General features: G+C 39.0%; 1 protein-coding gene across 5 annotated transcripts in view; it reads left to right on the top strand.

Annotated features, from left to right (window-relative positions):
• Positions 1-14519, top strand: part of LOC114884218 (contactin-associated protein-like 3) — a 186548-nt gene that overhangs the window by 80980 nt on the left and 91049 nt on the right. For all 5 annotated transcript variants that reach the window (XM_029203035.1, XM_029203033.1, XM_029203032.1 and 2 more), the window contains one exon: positions 7310-7457. In XM_029203035.1, the coding sequence (XP_029058868.1) occupies positions 7310-7457 (148 nt within the window). The remainder of the gene's footprint in view (positions 1-7309; positions 7458-14519) is intronic.

Raw genomic sequence — 14519 nt, 5'->3', positions numbered from 1 at the left:
TTAATTTATTTAATTCCTTGAAGCTAATAGAATATGCCCATTAAATAAAGGAATTATTTAATTCCTTAAAACAGTCTAGACTCACAGTTAAATACTTTAATTCCTTTAATTTCATTAATTTATTTAATTCCTTGAAGCTAATAGAATATGCCCACTACCCAACACTCATTTGAGGCACTCCTTATAACACTAACCATACTTCATTTTCTTCTTTTGTGTTACTCTTGAAGTTTAGAAGCCAATTCATTTGTCAGAACTCAATTTGTGCCATGTATCAAATAACATACTTTTATTTGCAGTGTTCTAGTATGGTTTTCAACAGCCATATATTGATTTTGAGACAGGCTGGGACCTGGGACCCTTTGCTGGGACCTGGAGCCCTTTGCTGCAGTGCTGCAGTGCTTGCACCTCGACACACCTCTCCTCGAGCAACAAAATACAAAGAAACTGTATGGGACTAAAAGTAACTATGTGCATCTCATTGGGGGCAAATTCTGGACAAAAGATACAAAGAGACCAAAAAACCCAACTGCCACTTTTGAAGAGCCCAGAGCAAAAGCAGGGTACTGCATGTGCCCCCTGCACACAACACACCTAAGGGGTGGGCAAACCACCTAAGCTACCCTTCTGGCCCGACCCCTGGACACACCCCTACCCTCATGCCATATAACAGGGGTCCCCAACCCCCAGACCGCAGCCTGTTAGGAATCAGGCTTCACAGCAGGAGGTGAGTGGCAGAGGAGCAAGTAAAGCTTCATCTGCTGCCCCCCATTGCTCACATTACCGCCTGAAGCATCCCCCCACCCCACCCCCTGCCGGTCCATGGAAAAATGGTCTTCCATGAAACTGGTCCCTGGTGCCAAAAAGGTTTGGGGACCACTGCCATATAAGGAACAAGCTCGCCCCCCCCTTAGGGAGCAAGCAAACAAAGGAAGCTGGTATTTGTTCGCGCTCTGCCCTGCTGCAGCAGGGGCGCCAATAAAGCCTTGCCTGAATTTCTTGTCTGGCCTTTGATCAATTTTTATAGTTTAAGGACGCCAAGAACCCTGGTCGGTAAGAATTTCAAAATATGGTCTTGATGTCATTGGAAGTAATTTTTTTTCTGACTTTTTCTCTGTTTTCAACATCTTTGCCAGCAAAAGGTATGTTCCCATATGTCTTCTAAAATGTTTTCTTCCTGATCATTTAGAAAGATTGGGAAGGAAACAGTATTGAGAAACTTGAGCTGTACTTTTGCTGCACAGGAAGGGTGAGCTGTCTTCCATCCTAGATTAATAATATTTCAAGCAGGAGTGAAAAAAAAGAAAGTAAAAGCCTATAACTTTAGCAACGTGTTTGAAAAATACTTGATTTTAATAATATTTCTCTAATGCTTACGTTGCAGCTGTCTAAACAATACAGATAACAAAAGCATGTCAATTAAAAGCAGAATTTAGGACCCAGTTTCACATATCTGCATTGGCCCTGGGTTTTGGATTATTTCAGGGCCAGGTATTGTGAGTTCCTGTGTGGTGTAGTTGTGCTCAGCCATGGGGCAGGTGGGTTCCTTCTTGCTGTAGGAGAAGGTGGTGGGACACACAGAGATGGTTGTCTCTGCTTCTGACTCTTGTGACTTGCTTCCACCAAGAGGCCATAAACCAAAACTGGAAATACTGATTAAGTGTATACTTTTTCCAACACATTGACCACAACTTGAGATTTTCATGGCAGAATATATTACATAAATGTCTGGAAAGCAAATATTTTAAGTGCACTTTAGGTAGATGTTTGCTTACTTTAATCAAGCAGAAGGAGAGATTATTCTTTTACCTTCTGGAACGTGTTGAAGTAAACTTATCTAAACAAGGGAAAACTTTAGAGTTCACCTGGTACAAAGCACCCACATCTGGATAAACTGAGGTTGTTACCGAGTCCAAGTTCGTTCTGCTCACTGCACACCAGGCCAATAAATCAGAGATGACGTATTGACTTTATTCGGAAAGCCTGCAGACCGAGAAGATGGCAGACTAAGGTCTCAAAATAACCATCTTACCGGGGTTTGGATGCCAGTTTCTTTTATAGCACAGAGAGGGGGAGGAGATGAGGAAGTAAAGTAAAAAGGCCATAAGTTTTGCAAATATCCCCTGGAATGGCCAGCCTCGGGGAGGGGATGTGTTAATTTCTTCTTTCTTGCAGCCATCCACAGATGGACAGAGTCCAGATGTTTCCCTGAACAAAGGCACCTTGGTTTAACATTCAGGCAGAGGGGCAGGGTTCCCCGAGGCAGGCCATTATGTATAGACAATATCCTTTTAGTGAACAAAAGCAACAGGAAGCAAAGGTTAAAGTAAAAGAAGCAGATTCAACGTATAGTCAGATTTGATTCTTCCCTGTAACAAGGTCTCAGAGTCAGTGACTCACTCCAGGTCACATATTTGGCATCACAAACCGTGTTAGTGAATTTTTAGTTCACTCGATAAAACTAAAGTGAAAGGATACTTTCCTCAATTTTATTCATGTATAAATGTTGTAGTATTTTGCAGTTCAAGAAAATATTAAAAATAATTAACAAGACCATTTGCTTTAAAGAAATTTAGTACAACTTTTTCATTGTCTGATTATAGGAAGTAATTTTAGTATACTTTTTCATGGTCTGTGAACCTCTGGAAATAACAGGAACAGAGTGTTATTATTTTTAACACTAATACTTATTACTGTTCCCACATTACTCGTGAAGAAGCTGAGAGTTGGGAAGATAAAATGTTTTGTCTAAGATCTTCACGGTCCAGCAGTTAGAAAGGCCAGAATTAGAACTTGGGGATTTCTGTGTGCCTTTTTAATCCCAACAACATCCTACCCCTTACCTCAGAGGTGGTAAAATACTCTTAAGAGTGTGCTTGAATTATGAATCCCTGATTTCCTAGTGACAGAGAGTAGAGACAATCTTCATTTATTTTTAATGCATTGAGACCTATTGCTATAAGCAGTGCCTCTCACATTTTGAAGTAAAGAATTGATGCAAAAGTCTTTCTTAAGTCACAGATACTTCAAACTTAAACTGATAAATGCATTATAGGCATCCTGAAGGTGGTTCAGTACAGCATTGTGATGACTCAACATTACACCAGAAACCCTGGCCCTACACGAGCCTCATACCGATCCTTTCTCATGATTGTTTAGATGCCACTGATGTGATTGCTAAACAAGCTAAAGGAGGACTTGGCAGCTTTTCAGAAGCATCATCAATTTCTTTTTTTTTTTTTAATATTCAGAATTAAGTATGATGCTAATTTGCTATTTATTTATTTATTTATTTATTTATGGCTGTGTTGGGTCTTCGTTCCTGTGCGAGGGCTTTCTCTAGTTGCGGCGAGTGGGGGCCACTCTTCATCGCGGTGAGCAGGGCTCTCACTATCGTGGCCTCTCTTGTTGCGGAGCGCAGGCTCAGTAGTTGTGGCTCACGGACTTAGTTGCTCCACGGCATGTGGGATCTTCCCAGACCAGGGCTCGAACCCGTGTCTCCTGCATTGACAGGCAGATTCTCAACCACTGCGCCACCAGGGAAGCCCAGCAGCATCAATTTCTAAATAAATTATTTTGGAAATACATTTATAGCATGTGAGTGGACCACAAGCCACAGACTCTAGTCACTTTCGCACGTAGCTAAAAAACATGCTTGTAGAAACTGAAAACTTTATCAAACAGGGTTTGTTCTTAATAGTGGATAAAACGTTCAGTTGGGATGTCCTTAAGCTATTGACTATTGTGGTTCTGGTGATCAATAGTGGGAAGAGTTTTGTTGGTTTGTTTTTTTAATTCTGTAATAGCTAACAGAGGAATGCTATAAAGGAAACGGTTAGATTATAAGCCTATAAAATTCCTTACACTAACTCATCAAAATTCCAGGATAGAGAGTCTTGTTCCTACTTTACACATGAAAATGCTGACTTCCCCAAGGTCACAGAGGTAACAAGATGGAGAAGGATTTTGTGGAAGCTGGTTGCCACAGGTTAACTCTGCATAGGACCGCCTAGTCCACTGTTGAAACTCTGAACCTAGAGTAGGGCTGCTGAGGAAGCACTGGTGGCTCTTCGCTTCCATGGAGGACTTTTCTTCCTATTCCTATGAGCTTCATTTTTTCACTTGTTAGAACAAAGCAAGAGTGGGCCTTTGTTCCCGACATTCTATGCTCAGCCTGTACATTTATGTCTGTTCTAGAAACACCAAAGCAAAATTATATAATCCAAATAATAGATTATGCCACATTTTTAAAAGATAAACATTAGCTTGGTAAAAAATATGAGATTATTTCAGTAATAAGCCCCAAATGTCTGAGTGGCATGCTAGTAGAGATCCCTTCTACTCCAAACTCATTTCATTTAAATTTCTGTATCTTTAAAGAAATGTATCATTTATTTATATTCAAAGGAACTATTGATAGTTCTATATAGGACAAAAATAATGTAATTTCTTGAAATTAGAATTAATTAAGATAATCACATAGGTATACATGTATGTGTATACATAGATACATACATTTCAAATATTTGATTGTGATTAAAATCACATATAATGAATGTTTTGGGTGCAGATCTCAGAAGTTGTAAAGAGTGTGTTCTTAATCTCCTCTATTTGTATACTATTAACACCGGTTATTCTCACCTGAAATATTTCTTGAAGTGTACTCTGGCTCAGAAAGCAAAGAATATTCTGTATTAAATTTCATTAAAACATAAAGAGAAATTCCTTTTGCTGTAGGGCATTGTCATCACCCCAAGCTGAAGTACAGTTTTCAGAGTCTGTATTCAATAAACAAAATACTTCAGAAAGAAGTAATAATATATAAGGAAAATAAAACAATTTAGCATTCCTAGGAAATAATTTCATTATGTAGTTTATGCTGAGGCTTACAAGTTTTGTCAGCTACTAAAATAAATATCAATTTTACTTCTTACCTTGAATTACAACCTTAGAATTGCAGCAAATGTAGGAGGCAATGTTCCTCTCCTGACTGTTTATCTGGATGTCTTGGACATTGAACCTGAGATTAAATGTAAAGACGGGATGCAGAGTCTGACAGATGAGCTCTCTCTACCAAATGCACCGGTAATAACCAAAAGACCAGCCACAGCCACAATCACAGCATCCACCGCTCCTGGAGCATTTACCTCCAGGTGGGCAGTGGGTGGGTTACATTTCAGACATGATCTCACTTAATTAGTACTCAAATCTTTAAAGTAGGTTTTACCAAACTGGTTTTGTAGACGAGGGAACTGTGACTTGCAGCAGATATTACCAGCTTAAGGCCACGCCCTAGGCAGTGGTGGAGCTGGGAGAATGCTGCTTATACCCACATCAGCCTGGGGTCCAGTGTAAAGACAGGGAGTGGACATTCTTGAGTTCTTCTTTGGAGCATAGAGACAGTGAAAAGAGCTTACCTGATATTGGCACAACGATTGTTAACGCTTGAAAGAAAAGATGATGTAGGTCAAAGATTTCACTTTCATTGAACAAGAGAAATGATTGAGTGCCTCCGTGGTGGTGTTTCATTCATTAAACAAGGAGTTTGTTTTAACACGTGAAAAAATGAAGCTCGTAGGAACAGGAAGAAAAGTCCTCCATGGAAGCGAAGAGCCACCAGTGCTTCCTCAGCAGCCCTACTCTAGGTTCAGAGTTTCAACAGTGGACTAGGCGGTCCTATGCAGAGTTAACCTGTGGCAACCAGCTTCCACAAAATCCTTCTCCATCTTGTTACCTCTGTGACCTTGGGGAAGTCAGCATTTTCATGTGTAAAGTAGGAACAAGACTCTCTATCCTGGAATTTTGATGAGTTAGTGTAAGGAATTTTATAGGCTTATAATCTAACCGTTTTCTTTATAATGTCTGGGACACGCACTCTCATTACATTTGAGTTTTCTGGGTTTTTTTAGTTCCATCTATTTATACCAAGGAAATCTCCCGGGTGGTCATGATTCACAAACTTGATTACTGGCTTTGTTTGGTCTGGTTGTTAAACCTGGCTCAGCATCTCACAAAGCTAAATAACTAGGCAAGCATCATTTTTGGTAGAACTAAAGAGTCTTGCTCCTGGGCTGCGTAATTATTACTGGCTGTTTGTATTAACTGCATGGCAGGTAGGTGGGTTTGTCCCTCTAGTGCAAGTGAGCATGAGAAAGCATTGACCCCTTTTGTTCCCTCATTTTATTACTATTAAATGGAGAACTATTATGTGAACACCTTTGACTTCTGGGTAATAAAAATTTGTGAAATCAAAGAGTGCAGAACTTGAAGGTGACCCACCCCAAAATATACATTTTATGTTTTCACTGCGGGTTCCAAAAAATTGGTGAAATTTTGATAGTTTTTAAAGTTTTGACAGTAGATTTCAGAAGAGACCCATACCTGAGAGCCCTTACTCTGTTTTCAGAGCTTAAACTGGTCAGGTCTTAGATGGGGCAACGTTTTCTGTTAAGATGCTATATGTACAACAACATCATGCATTCTTTGTTTTCCCTTCTTGTTGATATTTACATTAAAAAGAACACCATGGAAAAGAAGTCACACTCCTTATAACAAGTTCCTTTGCTCTCATGCTGACCCCTTCCAGCATGAAGCCAGATGACTGCGGCTGAGAAAGCACACCTCTGTCTTGTAGCAGGTGGCATTGATGTGTTTCTCCCATGCACCCCCTAAATGCTGATGACTTGGGGCAGCCTGACAACACACAATGAACACAGGGATTGAAATCCGAAGCCCCAGGATCTTGTCCTGGCCATGCTGGATAATAGCTGTCCTGCATCCACAGAATCTTTTCATTTTCTCAGGCTTGAGTTTTGCATTTATAAGTACGGGTTTTGAACTAGAACGCTGATCAGCTGACCAGCTGAACGCTGATCAGAACGCTGACCAGCTCTCAAATTTTTGGATCTAGGATTCTTATCGCAAAACCTGCAGGTTACCATTGTGCTTGATTGTCCTGGATGTGAGGTTGCTTGTGAGTGTCTTGACTGCTTGGAGGCTAGGAAATGATTTAGGGGATGAATAACTTTCTAAAAGCAAGCCTTCAAAAGTAGCAGGTTTATATCTGCTTTAATTTTGCCACTGAAACTTAAACTACCCTGCAAATAAGGAAAATTTAGATGATGGTCACTAATCTAGGCATTGAAGAAAGGTTGTCACATCCCTCTTAAATGTTAGCAGAGTTTCTCAAAAGCAAGCATCCACTTGCATATTAACAAAATGAACCATTGATCGCTCATTAGCATGTGCGGTGACAACAGGAAGACGATATTCTGCAGACACATTGACGCCTTTCTCCATTTTCTCCCAGGGTTTTCCAGGAAACACAAATGCAGACAGCGTGGTGCACTACAAACTCCAGCCTCCCTTCGAAGCCAGATTCCTGCGCTTCCTCCCCTTAACCTGGAATCCCAAGGGCAGGATTGGGATGAGGATTGAAGTGTACGGATGTGCATACAGTAAGTGGTGTTTATTCCCTGATGGAAATCGATGACGGAGTGATGTGTTCTAAACACCAAATTGAAAACTGAACTTGACTTCTTCAGCCTTTTAAATACCTGTGCGTGTAGAACTGGGTTTATGGAAAGTCTTGATAATATTATAGTTATTTTAAGGTTGAATTCAGAGGAGGACCTGAAATGAGCCTTAGAATCTTAGCTTCGCAGAGCTTAGCAGAATATCTGTTTCATAGCAGGCAGTTCATAAAATGAACAAAGTTCAAATCAAGAACAGTTACTTATTCTGATTGATGGTGCTGTCTTCTGACACTGGGATGATCCTCCTGTGGGAATACAGGTGAGTGCAGGTGTCCTTGTGTTCCCTGTTCCCCATGATGACTCACTTTTCCCTCTACTTGCATCACTGTGGAACCTTCTTTTGAACATCATTTATGTATTATGTCTTCCCTCTTCCCCACTGATGATAAAAATAAAAGAGCTGGCAGCCAATGTGAGCATAAACATGGGCATAAAAGCGTTCAGTGAAATATATAGGGGATCAACTCTACAGCTGCCATTTTGAAGGTCCAGAATATACTGGTATTTCTTAAATTAACACAAAATGAAAAAATTAATTTAAAAAACAATATTCTAGAAAACTGGAATAACCCAAAGAATACATTGGATGGGAACATCTTGGGGTTTTGGTCACACCTCATTCTGTACCTGATCAGAGCATTAACTTTGCAGAAAAGTGTAACCATAAGATCTACCGTATACAGGACATTTAATGTGTCAGATCCTACCTCCTACAGACATTTTCTCATTCATCTCCCACACCAACCAAATGAATTCAGTATAGTAGTAATCTCACTGCTTCAGAGAAAGAAGAAACTGAACCTTGAAGAAATTAAGAAGTTTGCTGGAGCTATTACGTATTGAATCTAAGATTTAAAACTGTCTTTTTTCCTAATTTTGTTTTCATAACTAGCATACTATTCAGACATTGATTTCTTTATTCCCTCACTTGTCATATATGAATTTATTTATTTGCAGAGAACTGTATTGGATGTGGGGGACGCTTCTAAAATTATTTATTTCTTTGTCAGGATTTTATGAGAAGTCATAAAATTGTACAAAACAAATATAAAATATTGTAACATGAACATGGGGCATGGGGAATAGAGTATTCAGTTAGTTGGGTGGGAAAAGGAACATTTCCAGCAGTCGGTTTTCAAAGTAGAGGGCATGGGCAGTGAGGCAGGAGGCAGGGATGGTGCTTGTAGGAAGAAACAGCATATATAAATTGTGGGAGCAGGAATTTAGTGTTCTCATGGTACAGGGATGGGGGTGGACATGAGTTGTTGAATAGCAGTGATATCATTTCCACTTTGGTAACCCAACAGACAATGGGTGGTTCTGGAGCTGAGTCTCACCAAGCCACCCATCCCATACTCAAGGGTCACCTTCAGCCTCTGTTTCATACCCCTTCCTAATGACCTGTTCCACTTTGGCTCTGCTTCCTAACCCCACCTCTGCTCTCTAGTATTTATGAGTCCATGGAACATTTAGCATAGATGGTGTTGCATTGCTGTGAATCTATTTTCCCTCTTTCCATTGATCATTAACCTTCATGCTTTTGTTTCTGGGATCTGTTGGTGTGCTCACTGCTGCAATGGCTAGGACACCTGATATTTAGAGTTTCTGTTTGATCCCATGAAATTAACATCTCCTTCTCCCATTACTCTGGAATCAACTTGAGGTTTACTGACTTCAAAGCAGAACATGCTCTTTGACGGGGATTTGCCGTTAACTTGACGTTCTTCGTGAGGAGATATTACTCTACTTTCTTGGGTTAGAGGTCGGTACCAGGAAGATCAAAGCTGCGTGTCTGGCCCCCTGAAGGGCCAGTTGGCTGTGCAGCTGTCATGGAACCTGCGTGCATCCTAAATTCAGCAAACATGAGCTGTTGGGCATAAGGGACTCCTAGCATAAAAATGCAAACAGAAAATAATCACCACTATTTGTAAAACAACACAAAATACATTCCTCAATAGTAGTGGCTCTGTTTTGTCTTCATTCTTATTATTAATAATTACTCAAGTGTAGCACTTTGCATTTTTATTTTTGGCAGTAATTTAGTGTGATATGGTTTACAGCTCAAAGTGATAATCATTATCTTTTTTGATGTGTATTTCCACTGCTCTGTTGATAGTGAGAGAATGTCCAAATTGCTTATCTTGGCATTTAATGTCTCTTATATGCAACTTCTTTTTCAGTTTCATCTTTTTACATTCCATTTACAATGATATTTACTATTCCTGTAAAAATTGCAGATTTTCATGGCTTCTTGGCTTGGCATATATATTTTCACTAACTGAAAAGCCCTTCCCCCATTTCTAGAGTAGAAATGGAGTGCATGGGGTCTTCTTAGAGTCCCTGCTGACCTGCATACCAAGGCTAGTGTCTGGCATGGGGTTCCTCCCTTTTCCTTGCCCTGCCCCTCTCTAGCAGTCCCCTCCATCCAATGTCAGCATTCCCTATGTACTTATTCTAGGCTTCGTATTCCACTCTAAAAGCGTTTCTCTTTGAGTTTTCATCCACTTGCTTAAGTTTTCAACAACATTTACATACTGTCTGACCAATTCCAAGTTGACATCCTTGACACAGGTATCTGAAGCCCCACACATCTGGATAATCATCCCCAGTTCTACCCTCATTTCTTTAACGAGGTTGTTAGTCATCTTTTGGGTCTCTTCTGTCCCTTCTTTTCTGCCATCTACTTTGTCTCCCCATGTTCATGCTCTGTGTCATTCTCAAGTGTTCCTTGTCATATTGTGTTGTATTAGCCCCACTACTGTAATGTAATTTTATGTTTATCATTGTGTTTATTGTTTGAATAAGAGAGGGAAGGAAGGAAGACAGGAAAGGAATAGGGAAGGAAGGAAGACAGGAAAGGAATAGGGAAGAAAGGAGAGAAAGAGTACATAAATTATTAGAAACCTGGACTAGAGAGGCACAGAATGGTAAGCCCCATGGGGGTCTACAAGTCATCCATGTGGCACTGTAGTCCTGTGTCAAATCAGGCATTGAAAATCAAGTTGGTTAAGAGGGAATAGAAGAAGGGAATAGAACATATAATTTCCTGTTTTAAAATCTTGTGTTTATTTAAAAGAATACATAAATCACAGCAAGATCTTTCTTGACCCACATCCTAGAGTAATGAAAATAAAAACAAAAATAAGCAAATGGGGCCTAATTAAACTTAAAAGCTTTTGCACAGCAAATGAAACCATAAACAAGATGAAAAGACAACCCTCAGAATGGGAGAAAATATTTGCAAACGAAGTAACAGACAAAGGATTAATCTCCAAAATATACAAACAGCTCAGGCAGCTCAATATCAAAAAAACAAACAACCTAATCCAAAAATGGGCGGAAGACCTAAATAGACATTTCTCCAAAGAAGATATACAGATTGCCAACAAACCATGAAAGGATGCTCAACATCACTAATAATTAGAGAAATGCAAATCAAAACTACAATAAGGTATCACTTCACACTGGTCAGAATGGCCATCATCAAAAAATCTACAAACAATAAATGCTGGAGACAGTGTGGAGAGAAGGGAACCCTCTTGCACTGTTGGTGGGAATGTAAATTGATACAGCCACTGTGGAGAACAGTATGGAGGTTCCTTAAAAAACTAAAAATAGAACTGCCATATGATCCAGCAATCCCACTACTGGGCATATACCCTGAGAAAACCATAATTCAAAAAGTCACATGTACCCCAGTGTTCATTGCAGCACTATTTACAATAGCCAGGGCATGGAAACAACCTAAATGTCCACTGACAGATGAATGGATAAAGAAGATGTGGTACATATATACAATGGAATATTACTCAGTCATAAAAAGGAATGGAATTGGGTCATTTGTAGAGATGTGGATGGACCTAGAGTCTGTCATACAGAGTGAAGTAAGTAAGAAAGAGAAAAACAAATATTGCATATTAACGCATATATGTGGAATCTAGAAAAGTGGTACATATGAACCTCTTTGCAGAGCAAGAATAGACACACAGACGTAGAGAACAGATGTGTGGACACAGGGAGGGAAAGTGAGGGTGGGATGAACTGGGAGATTAGGTTTGACATAAATACACTACCATGTGTAAAATAGATAGATAGTGGAAACCTGCTGTATAGCACAGGGAGCTCAGCTCGGTGCTCTGTGATGACCTAGATGGATGGGATGGGGGTGGGGAGGGAGGTCCAAGAGGGAGGGGATATATGTATACATATAGCTGATTCCCTTCATTGTACAGCAGAAACTAACACAACTTTGTAAAGCAATTATACTCCAATTAAAAAAAAAGAATACATAGACTGTTGCAGTGAAAAACATGTAGGTTTTATATAACAACATCAACATGTGTCAATATTTATAAACCTGTTGTTAACATTCTATAAAAATAATGTGTATTTTGAAATATTTAGGGAGAATATCAAGAGAAAAGTCTGCATATGGAACTTCCTTCTGTTCAGTACTGGTTCTGCTCTAAGTAGATTTCAGTTTAGAAAATGCATTAATAGGAACAGAAGAACATAGGATGAAAGGAGAAATAGTCACCATGACAAAGAAAAACTCTGGAAGTTAATAATGGCCTTTAGTCGTATGACAGAGCGCTGATCTGTATCATCCATTCCAATTATGGCAACAGTAGAAAATACTCAAACTCAATTAGAAAAAGTGTCAGTTCAATTCAATACATGTTTACAGAACTTTTACCCCATTCAAGGCCCCCAGCTGAATAAAATGAGTAAGGCACAATTTCTGTCCTCCAGGTGCTAGGGAGCCAGTGCAGGTGAGGGGAAATGTCTATGTTTTGTAGACCAGCTAAACTTGGGCATAGGTTTCTCATTCTCAATTTATGTTCAAGTATAAATAGAAGATAGATTTTTATCTAAGGGTAAAAACGATAAATTTTGCTAAACTTTGATAATATAGCCTTATGGTTTTATCTGATATTAAGTAGAAAAATATTAAAGTTAAAATAATATTAACCCTAAAATCATATGAAACAGAACAGCCTCTCATATTTTTGTATGTAATAGACATTTGTTTAGTGCTATGTTAATTTATTTAATTTCAATTAAAGTTATTACACAATTACTCACTGATTTATTTTTAATCACCTCCCAAATTATTGCATCTAAAGGAATACATCTAAGGCTTTTGCTGAAAGTAAATATTGAAAGACATACCAATACACATCTAATAAAGTGCAGCAAAACAAAGTGGGTTATAGTAACTAAATTAGTCTAAAGGAATAACTTCTAGGCACTTAAAATGTTATAATTTGCTACCAGAATTTTAATCCTGAAATGACCTGTGATGTTTGAAAAACCTCAGAGTTGGACAATAGGACCAATTATTAAGAAAACGGAATCAATCTCTTATCAGGAACATCAGAAACTTAATGAGTTTCAAATTGCTTTCTTGACCTGATTCACCCCACCCCTTAACCTATTCTTCTTCTAGTTTTCCTCGTCTTGGCTAATGATTCCATCATTCACAGGAACTTACACTAGACACATGGGAGTCACCTTTGACACATGTGTCCCTACACATCTAAAGAATATCAAATTCTGAATATGCTATCTCTAAATTATACCCTAAGTCGTTTCAAATCTCTCCAACTCAACTCACCCACATAATGCAACTCAAGACTCCCCAACAAACTCTTTTCTTTGCGTTAAGTGGTTTACTTGGCTTGAAATGCTTCTTCCCAAGTTTTTCACCTGTCTGTCCACATCCCATCATTCAGGTCTCCACTTAAATATCTCTTCCTCAGGGATGTGTTCCCTGACCGCTGGTACAAATTTGATTCCTCCAAATTCCTCTAAATTTGTTAAGTGTCTGGCTGGTCAGCCTATCAGTGCTTTACCCCCAACAGCATTGAACTCTCAGGCTGGCTGCAATGTTGGCCTTCCCTTATTGCTTGTCACGGAGATAGCTGTTGTTGACAGTGTCCCTTGTGAAGGAATTTTCCATGTGCTTGGCTCCGCAGCCCTAGAAGCACAGTAGAAGTTCAGTGCCGAGAGGCTGGAGGTGGAGCAGCCTCTAGCTGAAAGAACACAGATTCCCACTGTCCTTATTGAGGTTCAGTAGATTTTCTTGAATATATGCTTCTAGATCTGTTATACGTCTGTGGTCAGTTTCCAGTGTCCTTCAGTTGTTATCCTTAACATTTTTTTTCAAGTTTTATCATTGCTTTTGAGAGGTAGGATTTGCCAGGCTTCTCACTCAGCCATTTAGAAGTCTCACCCTTTCAATTATTTTTAAAAGACATTTAAAATCTACATGATAATTTCCTTGTAAATCTGGTATTCTTCATTCCTTTGTATTAATCCATATTTCCATGTATCCTTTTCCTTCTGCCTCAAAGACTTCCTTTAATATTGCTTGTAGTGTGGATCTGCTGGTGAGAAATTCATTCAAATTTTGTATGTCTGAAAAAAGTTGTTATTTCACCTTCATTTTTGTAAATTATTTTCACTCAATATAGAATTCTAGGGTGACATTTTTCCATTTAGTACTTTCAAAATACTGCTCTGCTGTTTTTTCACTTGCTTTTCTTCTGGTGAGAGATTTACAGCCATCTGTGTCTATGTTTCTATGAGTGTGACATATCTGTTTTTCTCTAGCTGCTTTTAAGGTTTTGAGCAATTTGTTTCTGGCGTTCTTTGGTTTTGTTTTATTCTGTTTCTTGTGTTTGGAGTTCATTAGGCTATTTGGATCGGTGGTTGTATAGTTTTCATCAGATTTGGAAAGTTTCAGTCATTGTTTCTTGAAATATTTTCTCTAACCTCCCCCGTCTCTTCTTCTTAAAGGACTCAATTACCACATATATGAGTTAAAGCACATATTAGGTTGCTTGATTTTGTTTTGTCACACACCTCACTGATGTTTTATTTATTTTATTAAATTATTATTTTTCCCTTTTAATTCCTTAGAATATTTCTATTGCTGTCTTCAAGTTTACTGATTTCTTCTTCTGCAGTGTTTAACCTGCC

The sequence above is a fragment of the Monodon monoceros genome, unplaced genomic scaffold (assembly GCF_005190385.1).
Source record: "Monodon monoceros isolate NGI ecotype Baffin Bay Population unplaced genomic scaffold, NGI_Narwhal_1 Super_Scaffold_5, whole genome shotgun sequence".
Taxonomy (NCBI): domain Eukaryota; kingdom Metazoa; phylum Chordata; class Mammalia; order Artiodactyla; family Monodontidae; genus Monodon; species Monodon monoceros.
Note: the sequence above shows the minus strand (reverse complement) of the source record. Positions and strands in the feature narration are given on the sequence as shown.